This window comes from Schistocerca gregaria, chromosome 1 (genome assembly GCF_023897955.1).
Source record: "Schistocerca gregaria isolate iqSchGreg1 chromosome 1, iqSchGreg1.2, whole genome shotgun sequence".
NCBI lineage: Eukaryota > Metazoa > Arthropoda > Insecta > Orthoptera > Acrididae > Schistocerca > Schistocerca gregaria.
In genome coordinates this window covers 826008459-826030146 of record NC_064920.1, presented here as the reverse complement: position 1 = coordinate 826030146, position 21688 = coordinate 826008459, and the positions used below count along the sequence as shown (strand labels likewise).

Below are 21688 nucleotides of genomic sequence, written 5' to 3'. Positions count from 1 at the left end.
TCCGAATACGGCACCTAATGGCCCAAGGCAGTAATCAATTCTATTGGCTCAAGCCAGTAATCAATTGTACTGCATCACAACTTTGACTGTAATGAATAGTCAATTATAAATTTCCAATGGCTGATTTTCTATTGATACAAATTGTACCACTGTTGTTATTATGGAAGTTTACATTAATACCTGGATGTTACAGAAGTTAGTAATTACTTGATAGTTGAAAACATTAAGCATCACATTTGCACCTTCTTTAGAATTTAGTGGTATCGTATACAACGCCACTCACGATTATTCAGCCAAATCTTTTGAATCAACTGTTGTCCATTAATTCCCTTACATCATACTACATTTGCTCATGTAATAAATGTTTCCTACCTCATAAACAGATATTTTCTCTCACATTCACTGCATTAACTTTCTGGACAGACTCAGAAGGACAGACAAATACAAAAATAAGATGATCTACTTACTTCTTGAATCACAGGTATGTAACGGAAACAAGTCTTATGTATGCTCTAATCAAATTGTTGTCCAAAGACAAACATATTTTTGCTAATATAATTTCATTATACATTCTTCTTGTGTCATTACATAAAGTAACATGTACCGTCAACCAGGGTGATTTTGGACACTGGGGCGAATTCGGACAGTATGGCTTATTTGCTCTTTGCTACTGCACAGAAAAAAAGAGTTACTTATTTTAAGCGTAAGATTGCATTTATCGCTTTCCACAACTTTTATTTTGCATCAATTGTTTCCCTAGGTGAATAACTGACGAACAGTCTCTGTGTTAAAAATCCACGCATTATCGTAAAGTGGAAACTTTCTATTGTTGTGCCGAGCGAGAAGTTATTGTAACCATAATTGTCGATGCGCTCAGCAGCTAACAGCATTGAGACAATTTCTGTACATGTCTGTCGAGTTTTTCATGCAAGGTTATAAAATAACGACGGTTTTTGTAAACTGTGTACTGTGTGGGGTGATTTCGGACAATGCCAAGAACGTATCAGAGCAGGAGAGGTGCCACAGTATGGTGTAATTATGACCCAGAACTTTTAGATAAAGCTGTTCATGATATTCAGAGTGGTAAATTACCATACAGAAAAGCATGTGATTTGTATGGTATAGCTAAATCAGCCCTACAAAATAAAGTGCTGGGAGGACAGCCTGTGCTAAATAGAGAAGAAGAAGAAATTATGAAGCAAGGTATTTTGAGGGCTACTAAATTGGATATTAGATATTTAGTTAAAGGCTAACTTGATAAATCTAGCCAAAACCAGAAGAACTTTCGTAATATCTTGCCAGGAGAAGAATGGGTGCATTTATTCCACAAACGACAGTCAGAATATTAAATGAGCTTGAGCAGAAGTGAACATAGAGACAGTTTATTTAAATTCTTGCAAAATAAAAACTTATAATGAATTTTATATATTACAAATATCATTCCATATCACTCATTCGTAACAAAGGGCTCCCTTAAAATGTGCAAAATGTCACCAAAATCAAATAAAAATCATGTAGAATTTTAAAAAATGGCAGTAACTGTCTGTCCGAAATTACAGTATATAGAGGTGAATTCAGAGATCTAAAAAACACATGTGTCCGAAATCACCCCAACCCATGGGGTGACTTCGAACACTTTATTCAACTGCCTCAGATAAATATACTTACATATACACTTTCTGGTTCTGGGATATTTTATTCGTTACACATATACCCTACCACTTCCATAACAATCAGTTTAATCTAACAATATATACGAAGTTACAATCAAAATAATGACAAAACCATCTGAAATCACCAGGTTTGACAGTACTTTGAACAATTTACAAGAACTAATTTGTTCACGAATCTACTTACGTTTAGGATTATGAATAATAAACTACTTAATAGACATACAAGAATGTCTGAAAGGATACGATCCAGAACTTCCAGTTCTCTAGTGTCCTGATACGAACATATTCATCAAACATTTCTTTCATTTTACTGGTTCGTTGCCGTGAGACAGGTGCTCCAGTAGCTGGAAGCAGTGCCTGACAATTGCTGCAACAAATAATTTATTCAATGACCCTCAAAAAATGGTTTTATATCCTCGAGATGCTTCCCCTGTGCCAAAAACACACACACACACACACACACACACACACACACACAGAGAGAGAGAGAGAGAGAGAGAGAGAGAGAGAGAGAGAGAGAGAGAGAGAGAGAGAGAGATAGAGAGAGAGACAGAGCGCACTGAATGCCCACTTAACCACACAACAAAAATTATTTCAAGGAAATTATTATCTTTACTAATTTCTACAAATAGTTGAAAATAATGAGATAGTAGTTAAAATATTAGATCTCCATACATTATAATTCCTAGGACTTTTAGAGGGGAGTGAGTACAAAATATTTTGAATAGGAACACATGCCCGATGGTTTCAATTCAGATGTGTAACACATCCATGTCTGTCAAGGGAAAGAGAAATCTCAAGGGTTGCTTGTCCTGGTATGCCAATAGGTTAGACAGGATGACATGTACTATGTCAGACAGTCACCTGATGTGGGAGCATATGTAAAGTTTAATTTACAGGACTCCTGTAGAGACAGAGGAAGATCTGCTGGCACGAATTCTGGCTGCTGCGCTAGAAACTGAAGAGACACCAGGTGGGATGGAGAGTTTGTACCAGAACGTGCTTCCTAGGTATGATGTCTGTAACAATGCTGGTGTTCGCCACATCGAGATGCTGTTGTAGTGCATCAATACTGTTCTGTACATACAGTATGCTGGGTCCTTTTTTTGTTCTGAAGTAATGTACACATGTAATGTTTAATTGTTAATGCAAACAATGTGCTTAATTGATAAATGAATGTTTTGTTATGTTTTCTTTCAAATTGTTACCAAATACTTGTACTGTATCATGTCTAATACAGTTTCTCAAGCAAAAGCGGACAAGTTACACATCTGAATTGAAACCATTGTACAACAGAAACATTTAGCTTCCAGACATGAGTTCCTATTCTAAATATTATGTACTAATCCCCTCTACAAGCCCTAGAAGATGGTACTGGAATTTCCAAACACCCAGTATTTATTTTTCAACAACTCGGTTAACAAAATCAATAATAGGAATGAGACAATCTATAAAGACATAATAGCACTTATTTAGGTACAAAAATATATCTTATTGTTCAGAAACAAACATTTTCAATAATTTGTCAGCAAACCATGAAAAGTTAAGCTATTAATGAAGCACCATGTAAGCTACATCTCAAGAATGCGTTGGCAGCCAGTTCCCTCATTACTGAATAACTAGTTAACAGAATTTACTGTAGGCACATAAGAACACAAGTGGTAGCCAATTTCCCCCTACCGAATAATTTGCAAGCAGAATTTATTGTACACACAATTTAAAGTGCAGAAAAATGATAGGTATACATAATTGCTATAAACTGTATCTTTATTGAACTTGCTCTCTAGGCTTGGCTACTACAGTTGAGGATTTAAGTTATTTATTTTCATATGTATACATTTACATGCTTATGGGTATTTGCTGTATTAATTTTTAATGTAAATATGGAATTACTTTTTTTTATTTACATCTTTGAGGACTGTTCACCTAGTATCAATGGAATACATTCTACATCCAACATAATCTTCTCACTACACATCTATGGAACAAACAACATACATAATCTAATACACAGATGGAGCCCCATTCAAAATTCATTAACAATGATAACACACTGTTGTACATTATATTTATATATATACAACGATTTATATGTATATACAGTCAAAAGCAACTAAGCATAATATTTCTTTTTTCCTACCACGTTTTAATGAGGAAAAAGCCGAGGAACAGCACCTCTGAAGTTCTACCTTGGACCATCACCAATTAGCATTTTCAGGTAGACTTTCTAAAGTAGGCATGAATGCTGCACACACTGGTGGCTAGTACCCTTACAATTTTCTAAGTAAGGTTAAGAACTAAGCATTTGGTTTCAAAATAGAAGTTTTTTTTCCTTGGAGGGTAATGGAAATCTCAAAAATAAAATGTTCTGGAGTCATACCTAATTGATGCATTTAGGCACTCTATTTCCTGGCGAAGACTCAACATCTCCTCTCGGAGCTGATCCCGTTCAGCTCTCAGCTGTTGGATGTATTCTGCACCTTTCTGCAACATTGCTGCCTTACTAAGCTGTGAACACAATCAACAAAGAAAACTCAACAAACATTTTACCATTACATCTGAGTGACAATATTGACAACATGTTTACTTCTTAGTAAATTCTAGTTATGCAAAAGTGAAATGAGATACATCATTACCTTTTCAGAACTACTGACACTTTTGTATTTGTAGCAAATAATTAAATTGCAAGAAGAAAGCCACATTTTTTGTTTACCGAATTTCTCATATGGCAAGTAAAGTTAAAACTGTATCGCTCTTCAGCATACTCCATATCAGTGACAGGCTGCTGACTTTTAAACTACCTTTTGGAGACTAGAAATCTACTCTGTAGGAATCATCATGGGTTTCAAAAAAGACGATCGTGTGAAACCCAGATTGTGCTATTCGTCCAAGAGACTCAGAGGACCATAGACACGGGTTCCCAGGTAGATGCCATGTTTCTTGACTTCCGCGAGGTGTTTGATACAGTTCCCCATAGTCATTTAATGAACAAAGTAAGAGCATATGGACTATCAGACCAATTGTGCGACTGTATTGGATTGGATTGTGTGGGGGAAGAGACCAAACAGCGAGGTCATCGGTCTCATCGAATTAAGGAAGGAAGTCGACCGTGCCCTTTCAAAGGAACCATCCCGGCATTTGCCTGGAGCGATTTACGGAAATCATGGAAAATCTAAATCAGTGCAACTGGATTGAAGAGTTCCTAGATAGCAGAACACAGCATGTCATTCTCAACGGAGCGAAGTCTTCCAAAGTAAGAGTGATTTCAGGTGTGCCGCAGGGAGTGTCATAGCACTGTTGCTATTCACGATATATATAAATGACCTTGTGGATAACATCGGAAGTTCATTGAGGCTTTTTGCAGATGATGCTGTAGTATATCAAGAGGTTGTAACAACTGAAAATTGTACTGAAATGCAGGAGGATCTGCAATGAATTGACGCATGGCGCAGGGAATGGCAATTGAATTTCAATGTAGACAAGTGTAATGTGCTGCAAATACATAGAAAGAAAGATCCTTTATCATTTAGCTACAATATAGCAGGTCAGCAACTGGAAGCAGTTAATTCCATAAATTATTTGGGTGTAGGCATTAGGATTGATTTAAAATGGAATGACCATATAAAATTAATCGTCGGTAAAGCAGATGCCAGACTGAGATTCATTGGAAGAATCCTAAGGAAATGCAGTCCGAAAACAAAGGAAGTAGGTTACAGTACACTTGTTCACCCGCTGCTTGAATATTGCTCACCGGTGTGGGATCCGTACCAGATAGGGCTGATAGAAGAGATAGAGAAGATTCAACAGAGAGAGATGATAGATTAACTCCAGTGGAAGACTCTGCAAGAGATATGCTCAGTAGCTTGATACGGTATTTTGTTGAAGTTTCGAGAACATACCTTCACCAAGGAGTCAAGCAGTATATTTCTCCCTCCCACGTATATCTCGTGAAGAGACCATAAGGATAAAATCAGAGAGATTAGAGCCCACACAGAGGCATATCAACAATCTTTCTTTCCACAAACAATACGAGACTGGAATAGAAGGGAAAACTGATAGAAGTACTCAAGATAGCCTCCGCCACACACCGTCAGGTGGCTTGCGGAGTTTGGATGTGGATGTAAATGTAGATACTGTGCTGCTTCTTGATGACACTTGCAAGCAGGAAAGAGGGCAGTGCCTGTTCCTCGAGGTGTTAACAGTTGTGCACTGGCAAGAGGAGAGTCCGTTTCTGTCATGAGCAACAGAACATGGCAGCGTACGGCACTCTTGTTCTGGGCAGAGTAAGCAGCAATGATGTGGTGGACGACTGGGGCTCGCTGTGGATCTGCATGTAGACAGACGGGAGGAGCAAGTGATTGCTTCCTGGGCTGGATACTGTACTCAGCCCGTTGCTTATGAATTGCTGCGGTGGCTGTATTGAGTGACAGGAGCTATCTGTCAACTGCAGTGCTGCTACAATTGAGTTAACCCTTTTTTTGTATATTTGTTTGTGGTGTTCTTCCAAGGTCCTTTCTGGCACTAGTCAATATTATCACCACGCCAAGTGTTGCTAATTTTAAGATTTAATGCACATACATAAAAAAATCTATTCAACAACTGCTGGCAGGAGAACAGTTTTTCGATAGGTCTATATTACATTTTCAAACATTGGTTATTTTTGTTGACATAATTTTAAAAATTGGTGCAGGTTATTGAGAATAATCTATTTTAAGATATTTCCAATTTAATTCATTAGTGTTTCATAAGTCAGTTTTAAGTTGTTTGTGTTTTTAAAATGCTGAAGTTCTAGTTGAGAGGTTTGTCTTGTAAATAAAGTTGTCTAATGGTACACCAAATATGGTTGGTCACAATCAAATCCCATATTGACTAGATGGCCTGTTAAATACTGGTAAATGTTTGTAGTAACTCTATTGGCCTATTACAAAAATGCAATAAACTGATCTGACTGATAGATTCTTCACAGTTAACTGATGATGTCTTTGGCATGACAACACAAAACCATAAATCTCTCTTCATGTGCCGGAGGAAACAGAAATTCTATTGTTAGGTTCAGCGTATATGCTGTATGGCCCATAAACAGAAGCATTCGATCTACATATCCTTGGACCCTTCAAGTTTTTGAGGTAAGCATAATGAAATGTCCATGGTTCAGTGAGTAGGACATTACTTTGTTTTTATTTGAGTATACTGGCCTACAGTGCTATCCCTCATGTTTTGACTAAAACTGTGTGAAAGGAATTACTATACTTATTGTGTTTAATCAAGAAACAAATAGTTTACTTCAGCTCTATAAATGTTTCTAAAAATATCACCACACGAAAACACAATGCTGGGACTCAAGTTCTGCAGGTTAAAAAAAACTGAATATGGGAGGGACAGGCAGAAAGTGCATGGGATAAAAATGTAACATGCAGGCACTGGCCATGGTGAGGTTGTGCAGCACATGGTGATGATTATGGGCAGTTGGTTGGGAGGAGATGACAAAAGAGGAAGGGGAGGTTTTGGGGAAGAGAGTGTGGTGGCAAAATGGGTGAAGTTAGGGTTCTGGGGCAAGGAGAGGGTAGGTGTGGGGCAAGGGATTAATGTAGACTGATATCAGGAGGATTATGGGAAAGAAGGATGTCTTGCCAGGGTAACTCCTATCTACGAGTTCAGAAAAGCAACTGCTAGGTGGAAGGATCCAGTGGTCAACAGCATGTTCCACAGCCTGATGGTCAATTCTGTTCTTAGCCATAGTTCGTTAGTGGCCATTCATTTTGATGGACAGTTTGGTTGGTGGTCATGTACACATAAAATACTTTGAAGAAATTGCAGCACAGCTGGTAATGTCTTGGCTGCTTTCACACGAGTCCCCTGCCTTTGATGAGATGGGATGGGATAAGCCTGTAGCATGACTGGGATAGTATGGGTTGGGTGAGTGAATCAAACGGGTACTGCACCTAGGTTTCCCACAAGGATATGACCAATGTGGCAAGGGGTTGAGGGTGGTGTGGCGACAGGGTGGAATGAGGGTATTGTGTAGATTGGGTGTGTAGTGTGGAATACCACTTTAGGAGGGGTGGGAAGAATTGTGGGTGTGTTTCATGTCTGGGCTCAATCATAGATACTTGAAGCCTTGGTGGAGAATATCTTTCAATTGTTCCAATTCAGGATGACATCAACTGATGTGGGAGTTGTTCCTTTGCAGCTAGTTCTTGGAGACAGGAGGGTTACTGAATGGAAAATCTGTCTGTGGACTAGACTTGGGGGCTGGTGCCTATCTGTGAAGGTCTTAGTGAGACCTTCAGCATAAAGGGCATGGGAATTGTCTTCAGTGCAGAAGCACTTTCCATGGATGGTCACCAATATGGCAGCGATTTTTTGGTGTGGATGGGGCAACAGCTGTTAAAATCCAAATAAAAGATAATTATGGAACTTAACTGTTAAGAATCTTACAAACACAACTGTTTTACTCTGCAAAACAGAAAATAAGTTACTGTTCTATTCCTTAAGTAGTGTCAACTTTACTTTGTTTCAAAAACACTAATCATCAAATTGTCTCATACCTTTGCATTTGGGTTCTGATTCAGCTGAGGTATGAGAGAATGCAACATGTCAAATCCATTCTTAATGTTGCAACGTCGCTTCTGCTCTGCATTTATATGGCACATACGGCGATGTTCCTGAAATAAAGGAAATTTGTTTCCTTCTAATAAGTTTATAGATGACAAACTATTTATAATTAATCTAACAAATTCAAAAATTTTTATTCTTAACTTATAAAAAAAGCCCTTTTAATTAACATTATGTGGATCTTCATTATCATCTGTACAATAATGATGAAATATTTTTAAAAACCCATTATTTTTATCATTAGAAAGTATAATGTACAATTTTCATGAATTGCTTGCATGGCAATCTTTACAGACACTTATACCTAACTGCACTTATTATGCAAGTACTGCATAAAACTATGAGGACACCAAAGTATGGAATTAAGTCGTCTTGTGCATTGCAGGAGTTCTGTTGGCAATGACAGTGGCCTATCTTTCACTAGCAACAGATAGTAAGTCCTGCACTGTGGATATTAAAATTTAACACTATCTTCTAGGCAAATATTACTTCAGTCTGAAAACAGAAATTGGTTCCATTTCACTAATTGATTGGGCAAAACCACTGTATAAATGTGACCATCTCCGTGAAAGGTGCCTCCTGAATGAACTGAAGTTCAGACCATGAGGTGAACCCTATTAGGAAACCTCTACACATAATCAATGGTAGTGAACCAACCTTGAAATGTGATTATGTGGCCAGGAGACTATGGTGGAACCCACCATGATACCACTTGTCATGTACTGATGCCTCTGCCACTGTTACCATTAGGTCCGCACGGTGCTGATGTGAGTTGTTGGTATTCAGCTCCCCCCAATAGTGCCAGGCGGTGTGAGGCTGGCCACTAGGCAGTGCCATGATCAAACATCAAAGGACAGCACTGCATCATGGCCTGCACGTGCTGTCTGTGATCAGCGCCACCACTGCTCACCGACAGACAAATTAACAACATATAACCTCGGAGTGGGGAGCTCTCTTTCTCATTTGCTTTTGTACATTCATCATAGTTACTTGTACTCTGGTCTTTCTGACTAATCATGAACTGTGTTGTGTAGACTGTCCTTGGCTGTAGTCTGGAACTGGTATGTAATATCAGATTGGTATTCTTATTGAAACTGTTATAATTTTGTGTGCATTCTTACTTGTGTGGGGAGTTAGAACACAGCGGCAATGAGGGGGTTTGGACTTTCTTGCTGTTTTTCTGGACAATTTGATGATGACAGCCAGGGCATTCTTGGAGCTGATTCATCAAAGCATACTTTAATAATGACTGGAGAGCCACCAGTGGTTGGAAATGCAGCAGTGAGATCACATATCCACATTGGACAGGATGTTGATGGAACTGCTGGTCAAAACAGAAGAGCTGCCAGCCCAGCTGCCTTCCTTCCCAGACCATTATGAATCTGTAGAGGTCTGGGAGATAGATGAAAAGTTGTTGCAGCATATCTTCGTCGCTTTCAAGGTAACAGACGCCAGGACCATAAAGGCTCTTTCTGTTGTGAACTACAACCCACACATATAACTTGTTACAGACGTTAGCTCTGCTTCAGGAATCCTCTTCCCTCTCGTTCACTGAAATGAGTCGTTTACTGATGTCTTGTCATTACTGAAATGCTCAAGTTATTTTCTCCTTTGCTAATTGTCAGTGCAGGATGCAACTTCACCTAACATACCGTGCTTGGACAGTACAGCTGCAGGGTCTCAGCTGGAAGTGCTGATTTGTTACCTCTCAGCATAATGTGTCTTACACCAATACTGTGGTCAGGGTTGCTATCATTAGGTAGGTCATCAACGGAAAGATCCACCAATGGGAGCAAAAATTTGAAGGCTCCATCTAGAAAGAAGTCCTCTCAATTGCTCACTTTACGTTTTCCATGTGGCAGGCTACCAGTTGGAATCCTGGGTGGGCATGGCCACAGTGACAACAACTGGGACATAGGTTTTGGCATGTCCTCTGAGACAGAAATTGTGGTGGTGCACCATGCCTATAAGCCAGACGCAGGCTGCTTCCTTCTAGCCCCTTCCTTCTTGCCCCATGTCTTTTGTTCAGTTACATGACCGGCTAGTCTATCTCAAGCATTGGTCTTCCTCCCATAACAGTCAGAAGAAAGGACACATTGTGGTGATGTGTAATCCTCGGCCCACTCGCACCACACCCTGAAGCCCCCAACCTATGAGCATCAATGTGTGTGACACTTTTACGAAGGTACCCAGTAAGTTGTTTAGCACTGTGAGTATCAATGAGGAACCTTTTCAGCTGCAACTCCAATACTGGCAACTCGTGGAGTATCTCATTCATTCTCACACATATTTGCACCTTGGTGCCCGCTGCTGGCACTCACTATGCTTCACCTTATGAGCTGCAACAGGCAACAGATGGCCCATACTTGGCCAATTTATGGCAGGCACGATGTACAAGTCTGTGGTCCAACTGTTAACCATTCTTGTGGTGAGCAGTGTTTTCAATGAAAACTTGATTGTCTTGGATGCTTTCATGGCCTTTGGATTTATGGACTCCGATTCAGTGCACTACCAAGAACTTGAAGAACTTTGCAAGGGATTAATGGTCATTTTTTTCCCACCTTTTTGTTACCGCTTTGCAATCAAATCAAGCAGGAAATCGACAAGGTGACGGTTTTGGATGTGACTGAATGTATTTCGTCAAGCCAATGGGCTACGCCACAAGTGGTCATAAAAAAAACCGTGCCACTAGTGGTCATCAAGAAACTGTCTGACAAGCTCCACATTTGCAAGCATTTTAAAATGACAATAATCACTGGCAGTGATCGACACTTACTGCATCCCACATTCAGACAAATTGATGGTGAAGCTGACAGGAGGTCAGTAGTTCTTTTAAAAGTGGTTTTCCTGGAGGCATATCTGTTGATTCCGCTCGATGAGTCATCTCACTAATAGATAGTGGTCAATACCCTCTATGAAGTGAACTGTACAAATACAAGCAGTTGGTTTCTGAGGTACTAAGTGCTCCTGCAATTTTTCAACATTTCTGGAGCAACTCACAAAGTACATTTCTTGTCATATCAACTCTCTGGACAATACTGTCATCACTGGTCCCTCCATGGAGAAACATCTTCAGAACCTTCGGCTTCTGTTGCAGGTCTCACATGTACTCTGTGTAATTCAGAATTCTTTCAGCCGTCCGTTGAATACCTTGGATACATCATTTACTGTCGGGAGATTAAGCTGACCATCAGTCATATCACTGCCACTTACGCTCTTCCATGGCCCACTAACCTGAAGGAACTCAAGGCTTTTTTGGGTAAAATTGCCTATTACCACAAATTCATCCCAAAAGCTACTACCATTGAGTATTCTCTAAATCGGTAACTGAAAAAGGGTGCACCATTTGTTTGGATGGCTGTGTGTGACACAGCATTCATGATGCTGAAGGACAGTCTTTGTTTGGTCCACTATCCAACCACATTTCAGCCTGGTAAACTGCTTGTCTTGGCTTCTGATGCTTCCCCGTTTGGGCTTGAGTCTATTCTGGCTCATTGCAGTTCCAAGGTTCAGAGCAGCTAACAGGACTTGCCTCAAAGACGCTAAACATGGCACAGAAGAATTACTCACAAATTGAGAAGGAGGCCCTAATCCTCACACAGGGTGGTCCATCTGAAGTTTCGAATGAGATTATATCAAAAACTATACATCGGGTAAAAATAGTGGGTAAGAGAAGTTCGTAAACTCAAAGGGAGACATCAAATGATACTACATGTGACCTCCAGCCCCTGTCCCCTTGGGTGGGGCGGGGAGCAACTTTTAAATAATAAATAGAAACCCACATTTTTTATTGCAAATTTGGATTCTCCATAAAAAAGTAATCAAGTTTCATCTAAAACATTTTTTTAACCATTGCAAGATGGTGCTGAAATCGAGAAAAATTAAAATTGGGGAAGAATTCAGATTTATTTAGAATGATCCGAGAAGGACGCATCAAATCAATACAAAATGTGCACCAATCCTTCCATTACACCAAATCAAGCTCTTTTTTTACAAAATGTATCCTACTTGCCACAGTTTTTAATGGGGGGAGGTGGAATAGTGTTAAAATCTCGTTAGGGAACTCCTCACAATTGCATTACTCACCTGACAGTGGCGCTACCATGGCCAAACTGCAAACTATGGCTCAGTATAAAGGTCAGTGCAAAGTGATCAGACTTCACTTTCAGTTTGTTAACTGTAAACATCAGCTGACAAAAGTAAATGATTCTTTAGCGAAACATGCCTCACTATCCTCCTACAGAGATTGTTGATATGATGTTAGTTTTAGGTGACTGCCATAACAATTACACTGCAGCTGCACAATTGTATGCAGATCGTTTCCCAACAGATGACATCCAAGCGAAAACATTGCACTCAAAGAGCCTGTAATGGATACAAGCACCATCCACCTTGTCATCACGAATACAATGAAAATGACACTCGTACCCTTACCATTCTTGCTTGTGTTCAACTGGATACTGAAATGAGTAGTCGTGCGACTCAGAGACAAACGAATACCGAAATCAACTGTTTTGAGGATTTTAAAGACACATAAATATCATGCGTATCGTATCATACTGACACAGGCATTACCACTGAAAGATATGCAAATACGTGTGTATTTCTGCCACTGGGCCTTGGAAATGATAAGAGGTGACAATGATATTTTTTAGATACGTTACGTTCACCGATGAAGCCACATTCAAAAACAATGGCAAATTAAATCGTCATGATTGTCATTATTGGTCCCCTGTCAATCCACACCGGCACAGACCCGTAGACAATCAACACAAATGGCCGTTAAGGGTCTGGTGTGGAACTTAAAACAGTTATTTGATAGGACCGTATTTTTTTGACCAAAATGTTACTGGTAAATCTTATTTACAACTTCTCCGCAATGATTTGTTGGAGCTAATGGAAGATGTTGATTTAGAAACAAGGCAACAAATGTGGTTCCAACAGGATGAAGCAGCTCTCCATTATGCTAAAAATGTGCGGAATGTTTTAAATTTATGGTACCCTGGTCAGTGGATAGGACGCGGCGGACCAATTCACCAGACCCAACATCTCCTGATTTTTTCTTGTGGGGTTATTTAAAAAATATTGTTTATTAAAGACAGCCCACAACCCAAAATGATACGGAACAACGCATTCGAAGAGCGAGTGCAGCCATACCATGGGATGCGCTGCTCAAAACTGTGGACAACTTTCGCAGACGATTGACTTTATGCATTGAAGGAAATAGGGATAATTTTGAACAATTTCTTTGGGGCTAATTTCATAAATTAAGCAGCATAAATTGTGAGAGGCAAGGGGTCTCACACTAATGAAGCACCCCAATATGTGAGAGGCAAGGGAACATCATTCTACTACATCCATGTCGTCATTCCTGGGTAACGCTAAAAGTAGTTAATTTGGCATAACGAAAGATTTGATGCACATTTTTTATCAATGTGATGCGTCTTTCTCAGATAATTCTAAATAAATCAGAGTTCTTTCCCAATTTTACTTTTTTCTCAATTTCAGTGCCATCTTTCAATGGTTTAAAAAATGTTTCAGACAAAACATGATTACTTTTTTATGGAGAATCCGAAACTGCAGTAAAAATGGTGGTTTCCATTTTAGATTTAAAAGTTTCCCCCCACCCCACCCAAGGGAGTGCGGGCTGGAGGTCACGTGGAGTATCATTTGATGTCCCACTTTGAGCTTCCGAACTTGTCTTATCCACTATTTTTACCCGATGTATGGTTTTCGAGACAATCTCATCTGAAACTTCAGATGGCCCACCCTGTATATGCGATAAAGTAGTTTCTTTTATATGGTGTGAAGTTTCACCTCATCATGGCCCACAAACTACTTGTGTCCCTCTTTAGCTCATCTCCCCGACAGGATGGTCCTCAGGCTGCAATGATGGCTCCTGTTCCTCAGCTGTTACAGTTAAGAGATTCACTTCTGCCCGACGGTTCAGCACTCCAACACAGATGCCCTCTTGTGACTTCCTATGGGTCCCAACCCCTGCAGATATCCAGGGGGCAATCTTTTGCTTTTATCTAAATGAGGGAGCTCAGCAGGTGGTGGACAGCTTCCCTGTTATGAGCTCAAGTGTAGCTAATGCCATCAGCATGGATCCTGTTCTACACCAGATGCAGTAGCACATCCGGTGAGATGGACAGAACGGCTCCTGACCCAAGATGTTGGACCCCATCCATAATTACTTTGTGCTGTTCCACAGATTATGCAGCATGGTGTCCAGCGCATCAAAGCACCTTCATTTGATACGCAGTTTAACAGAAAAGTGGAGCATCTGGTATGGACCTTTAAAATGCAGATGAAGAAGTAAATGAGGATGCTCTGGTGGAAGTGGTGCTCTTTTTTCCTAGTTCTTACACGGCCATCCCTACTAGTAAGAAGAGTCCAGTAGAAAGGCTGCATGGGTGCCAGCCGCAGACCTCGCTGCACCTTCTGCTGCCAATCCCTTGCCCACTGCCTGTGCCAACGTCACATACTAGGTGCCCTAGCCCCATATCTGGATTTGCGCGTAAGTCATTTTAAGTGCTGGATTCCGGCAGTTGTTCATGATGCAGCGTTGTCTTCACAACACAGAACGGTTACAGGTTGGAGGCCTGCCACTAGAACTAACTGTGCCTGCAGGTGGGCTACACATCCACTGTCCCTCTTGCACCTCCTTTGCTGTCCACATGTTATATCCTGGTCTCCAACCTCTTCTCTCCTTCTTGGGATAGTTCCTCTCCCTCTGATCTGGCCTATAGCAATGTGCTCCCCTTTGCCTCCCATGCCCTCAGCTGCTGTCTTTTCCAGGCCTTCCTGGATCACACAGGGCTGGTGGCAGAAGAGTTCTTTCCGCAGGGTGAGCTGCTGAGTGGACCATTGGAGCTGCCCCAGTACATTCCTATTCCTGTCCCCGAGGAGCCGGAGAACTGCATCACTTCTACTCTGGCACCACAGACACTGGCAGATCGCACTGCATGGTGTCTACCCGTGGTAGAGTCATCATCATAAGGGCTACTTCCCGCTCAATTCTATGGTTACTGCCAATAGGGAGCTTTTGTCTGCATCACACTCAGTTTAACGTTATGTCCCGGAGGTCATGGACATTGCTTCCTGCGTACCTGACCACAGCACATAGCGTGGGGGAAGGATGCTTGGTTCACACTAAAATTAAAAAAATGGTTCAAATGGCTCTGAGCACTATGGGACTTAACATCTGTGGTCATCAGTCCCCTAGAACTTAGAACTACTTAAACCTAACTAACCTAAGGACATCACACACATCCATGTCCGAGGCAGGATTCGAACCTGCAGTCGCACGGTTCCGGACTGAGCGCCCAGAACCGCTAGACCACCGCGGCCGGTGCACTGAAATCACTATTGCCCCTGAAAGGGTAGAGGACTGCAGTAACCCTCCATGTTACTGTATGCCACATACCGGCACTTCCAATGCTGCTACCACAATGTCCTACACAGTGCCGATGTAAGCCGTTACATTTCAACTCACCTGCCCCAGGTACGATTGTCATTCTGGACGTTTGTATGTCACCATGTACCCAGATTCAGTACTTTACAATGCTCCATACAAATTATCTGCTTGGGTCGCAGGCACACTAACTAGGAGGATACTAACAATTTGCCACCTTCTATGTTGTTTAAGTTTGGTTGTGACTCAATGTAAGTTACTTGAGATATCGTCAAAATACATGCTATGAGCTCTTGGTGAAAAGTTTAACACTTGTTTAACATGAAAATAAAGTCTTATAAATGCAACTTCAATTGCCAGAGGGATGAAAGCTTTAATCAATATGACACTATGGTGCATCCAAATTTTTATTGAAACACTATGCATGGTGGAAAATACGTTGAATATTTGTATTATGACATATATGAAACAGAATGACTTCATCTCTCCGAGTGAGCAGAAAGAGGTATGCTGTAGGCGACTATTTTAGTTCGCTAACCACATATTACTGTCCATCATTCCCAACCACACATGTCTATGAATCTCAGTACAGGAGTGATAGGATATCAGGTGACAGCACATAGAAACAAGGGACTTTCCGTACGAGTCTTCTTTGTTACCATATCTGCTAAGTCTTGCCTCTGAGACCTAGCAGAATGGCACCACCTTCTCCAGTCTCTGTTTGTATAGAATTAGTCCAGGATTTAGTTATTTTCTGGATAAATGCATGATATACACTGAATACACAGGAGGAGTTGGAGTAAATGGATATTTTCACAATGAATATATATCGCATGCTTGAGTGGCCTCAAGATCCCTTGCAATTCTGCAGGGAATATTGTATTTTTGTTTCATAAAATTATCTTGAAGACAAACTCGAGGAAAGCAACAGAGTCCCTAAAAGAATAATACTGTTTAGACCTGTTGTGAACACTACCAAATTGTTATTATGTACGTTAAACTTTTGTAAAATATTGAGCTAAAAACATTTACAGTTCTCTTAAATGACACTGGGCTTTTTCAGTAATCATGGCAGAAATAAATTACAACCCTAGCTAAAGTGTCAATGTTTGTTTCACACAAAGAACCACCAGACAATGAAGTGTGTGAATCTGAATGTTCTAATTGATCATGAGAGATCCATGCTCTAATTGATCATGAGAGATTCATAAAAGAAAAAGCAATACCATGGTAGGGTGAGCAACAGCTGGATATACCGGTGATTCTGTAATGTATTCCTGGCACACCATAAGCAAATGCCCCCCCCCCCCCCCCCCCAAACAAGTCGGAGAACTGAGTGCTACTTGAATAGAAAACTTGAGGAACTGATTATGGATACAACTGTAAAAAGAACAAACCACTTAAAAAGTCAAGGTTATCAAAAGGGACCATATTAGATGAATCTGAGTTATCACCATGTGAGTAAAAAAAAAGGATACACATTCATTACCTTTGGGGGTGGTCCCGAGTCCCTTCTTGAACTACGGTATGGCGGAGATTGTGGACTCCCAAGCGGGGAAGTCCCCAGAGGTGAACTCAAATCTGATGGCGAGTTCTTACATGGGCTTACCATGCTTATCTGCAAAATGGAGAGAATTACACACTTTTGCATCAGAAGGTTTCGTTTGCTACTCCATTTCATTTTGCAATGAAAAATGATAAACACGTAACTCACAATGCAGTATAAATTTAAATACAACTAAATGTAAGAAAACATTCTTAATTCAGAGGCTAACAATTTCCTTTGATGTATTTTTCAAAAATTATGTTGCACATTTCCTCTTAAACTACATTTCCATACTACTTAACAAATTTTATAAAATCCTCAAATTTTATAACACTTTGCTTTTTCTTCCATATGTGTCTTTCTTTCTATGTATTATGCAGAGAAATGAGGGACATTAATAGAAAAATTGAATAATCCACTGATCTAGCCCTGAAATAAAGTCACATATTCCACTTTAATTTATACTCCGCATGGACATAGTAGTAACAACAACACACACAAGTAAGTACACCCCTAGAGCATAAAATGCTGAGAAAATTGTTCAGAAGTTCCATACACAGCCCAGGAACAGTGGCTAGCCGAATCCAATGCAATGCAGAGAGTCCTGATAGTGGAGTAAAGTTAACATGAGAAAATACAACAACAGAATGAGACAGAATGCCCTCCACTCCAGGATTATATCAGATAGATGGATTGTCAGTCTCTAGAGGGATGGTGTCCATTAGCTACCCATGCCGACTGTGATGTGATGCTGCCCTCTATGTGTGATTGTGAAGCCACCTGATGGCCGGACTTGCACTGCTGCATGCTGGTGCAGGGGAATTGAATTGTGATAGTTCATGCTGGCGTGTTGTTGCTTTTTGTTATGGTAATGGCCACTGAGGTGTCAGTATTACCACAGTCCTCACTCCTTGGAGGGGTTACTGTCAGATGGTACAATACCAGCATCCCTCCCCCAAGTGTGACGTATCACATGGTACACAGGAAAGCAATATTCATGTTGTGCTGAACACTGCTGATGGGTGCCCTCAGAGTGGACAGAAGGTCTGTGTTGGTTGCAACTGGAATTTAGGGCAGAAAATGCTCTTGGTGGCGATGACCCCATTGAAGGAGGATGCCTGATGGTGCAATGCCACTCACAAAGGGCGCCAACACCAGAGCTGGATCTGTGTGGACATCAGGTGACTTGGTGAGTGAATGCAGGAACTAATTGGGACCCTGAGGCTTGCGTGGAGGGCAGGAGAAAACAGCGAATGAGACTGTGGTGAGCAAGGACGACTCAGAACAGGAGATGGAGCCCAAAATGGGGATAGTGCCTCGAAGGATGAAAGAAAAGACAAAAATCCAGACCTCAGGAGGGCGGAAAGCTTGGGAGGTGTGCACGGGCAGCAGAGCCCAGATGCGGGTCCCTGGCACATAGTGTGACAACAAAAATGTATGTGGTGTAGGCAGCAGGAGGTGCAACACAATGCATGGCTGGTGCCCCTGCAACAGCTCAGCAGGACTCTTCTCATCAATCGTAGTGGACCTGTCAGAACTGAGGAAAAAACTGAGAGCTTCTTCCATAGATGCGTCTCTGATGTACTACTTCATCTCCAATTCGAAAGTCCATATGACACTTTTTGTTTCACTGTTTGTTTGACTGAAGGTGGAATGGATGTTTTCCAACATGGTGGATAACGTTCTGCACACAGAAGTCTTGAAAAGTCTGTGAAATAAACTGTGGGTCATTATCTGTCACCACAGTGCAGGGGAGGCCCTCTATGGAGAAGATCTACATGAGGGTTTGCACCGTCAGTTCTGCTGTCACTGAACAGCAGTTTGTGATTTATAGAAATACAGATAGGCACTTATGGCAGTCACTCAATATCCATCCATCCAAAAAGGGGCTCATTGCAAAATCCAGATGGACATACTCAAATGGTTGTGAAGATCCCAGCCACAGCAATTAATGTTGTCATGGCATTGCCTCATGGCCTGCATGCCCAGACAAGTAGTGATTAAATGTTCAATTTCACAAGAATGTTTCATCTGAGTGACAGCTGAATGACCACCCATAGCACTATGGTCGACAAGAGTTGGTCTACGGCACAGCAAAAAATAATTGGAGATAGGATCTGATACTTGAGCTGGAGGCCTTTCGAACGACCCCCCATGAGTCTCTTGGGGGAACGGCACACCTCCTTGGCGAAGCACTGTCAGTGCAGGTGGAGAGGCTTGCGTATTCGCATGAAGCTGAGGGCTATGCTGAAGGTAGAGGACCTACTGCCAGAAAGATATTAGCTGATGGCTCAGACTAAGAGCGTCCCACAATGTCCTGTCTTCCTTATCCACACCTAGTCCTTACCCAACCCAAGGTGTGATGGAACCCATGCCGAGGGGTGTCTGGCACATGGGAAGATGTGTTGCAAACAGAGCCTCAGGGATACGAGGTGACCTCCCTGAGTAAGTAGCCTTACACCATGGCCTTTCCGTGGTGTGGACCATGTAGATCCTCAAATCTCGTGGGACCAAGATGGACACGACTGATGAAAATAGTTTAAAACAAACGGAGGGACAAACTGAGACCTCAGACACCCAAACATCGGGGTCAGGATCGTTTCAATGCATTCCCACTACTGAATCAGGGTCTAGACCTGAGCAAGAAGTGGAAACTGTAACTATGAAATTGGACCAGATCAAGATTAAAGCCTTGTCTGGGGCCCAGAGGATAAAACTTCTCATGGAACAGAAACAAAAGGAAGGAAAAGAATGGCTTACCAAACAAAAGTGAAGGGAATTAAAAGGGCATGAGACGAAGACTACAAAAAAAAAAAACCTGTCTCAGGTTGAAAGGGATACCCAGACTCCCACAACGTCGAAGACAGGTAACAAGAGGATAAGGGAGGAATCTAAGATTCCCTCCTTCCAGGATAAGCGAGTCCAGGAAAAGCCGAGGCAAGAAATAGGGAAACAGACCTATAGTACTGTAGTCTTGGTTTTTAGGATGGCAGTTATCCAAGAAGGCTATCCACTGGTAAGCATCACCTCGCAGCAGGAGCAGCTCGTGCAGATGACCCTCTTTGAAAAGATTAGGAGGGTTGGGGTGGGGGCGACACTGGTCCACGACCCAATTTCAGGAGGGTCTGTCTAGATCGCAGAGCCCTCATTTTTTGTCTGTGAGGGGGTGCATACAGTGGAATGTCTCAAGGACAAGATGTCCATGATATCCCCATGGGAGGATGCGATGCTGCTGGTCAAGACGGCAGCTGAGCTTCTTAAGACCTCAAAGGTATCAATATCGGTACCAAAGATCCTTAAGGATGTCTCTCCAAAGACTCTGTTCAAGAAAATAGGGCTCCAGAAACCAAAAGTCTCGACAGAGGATTGGAGAGTAATCAACCAGAAGGCTGTAATGGAAGGAAGCATCCTGGTGCTGGAGGTCGGAGAGAAGTAGCTGAAATTGTTTTTAGAGTTCTCGCAGGTTGCCGTCAGGGTTATCAAAGGCCTCAAAAGCAATGATGGCAGCAAGATAGAGATTTGAGGTGCTGCAGATTAATCTGCAGTACAGTAAAGGGGTCAATGTTGCCCTGAGCTGTTGCCTGGAGAGACAAAGTGGACGTGACCCTGACAAGAACCCTACCTATATAAAGAGGGTGTATCGGGCCTCGGTGGCACTGGAGTTAAGCTGATTTCTGCTAGAAATCTAAGGAACTCCAGAACATGGATTTATGTGAGAAATGGAATTCTTTCATGCCAATGAAGGATTTCTGTTTCAGGGACCTGGTGACCATCAGGATGCAGCAACATGAGGAAGGTATCACAAGGGAAATTGTTTTGCCCTCAGCATACCTTCCTTACGAAGGCAGCTCTCCACCTCCTTTGGAAGTGAGGTGACTGACAGAAGCTTGCCATCGGCAAGGTGACCTGCTGTTGGCTGGATGTGATGCCAGTGCCCACAATCTAGTTTGTGGCAGTAATGACACCAACAGTAGGTGACTTGCCACCAACAGTAGAGGTGAGTACCTTCTTGAATTCCTCTTGTCTAACAGCTTGGAGGTCCTGAATAGGGGTGACAAACCTACATTCAGGAACAGCATAATGGAAGAAGTAACTGACATTACCTTTGTTTCCATGATGATGGGCAGCTGTGTCAAAAAATGGCACGTGACATTAGAGCCATCCTCACTGGACCACATGTATATTAAATTCAAGGTTGAAATTGGAATCAGACTGACCATGGCCTGTAGCAATTCCAGGAAAATAGACGAAGACATATAGGAGGGACCTTGACTTAAGGTTATCAGAAATTAAAACCACAATAAGGAAACCAGTAGAGTTTGAGGAAGTGGCAGAGGCTGTAACCTCTGCCATAGTGACCTCATACCAGGACAACTGCTCAATCACCAAGAAGTGCACAAATAGGAGTGTGCCTTGGTGGAACAACAACTTCGAAAT

At 41.6% G+C, this 21688-nt stretch overlaps 1 protein-coding gene across 1 annotated transcript in view; it reads right to left on the bottom strand.

Moving 5' to 3' along the window:
* LOC126271650 (MLX-interacting protein) overlaps positions 1–21688 on the bottom strand; it is a 392142-nt gene that overhangs the window by 57322 nt on the left and 313132 nt on the right. Inside the window, exons 11-14 of the mRNA XM_049974169.1 lie at positions 17195–17323; positions 8222–8338; positions 4054–4181; positions 1917–2040 (exon numbers count right to left, since the gene is read on the bottom strand). Coding sequence (XP_049830126.1) covers positions 1917–2040; positions 4054–4181; positions 8222–8338; positions 17195–17323 — 498 coding nt within the window. The remainder of the gene's footprint in view (positions 1–1916; positions 2041–4053; positions 4182–8221; positions 8339–17194; positions 17324–21688) is intronic.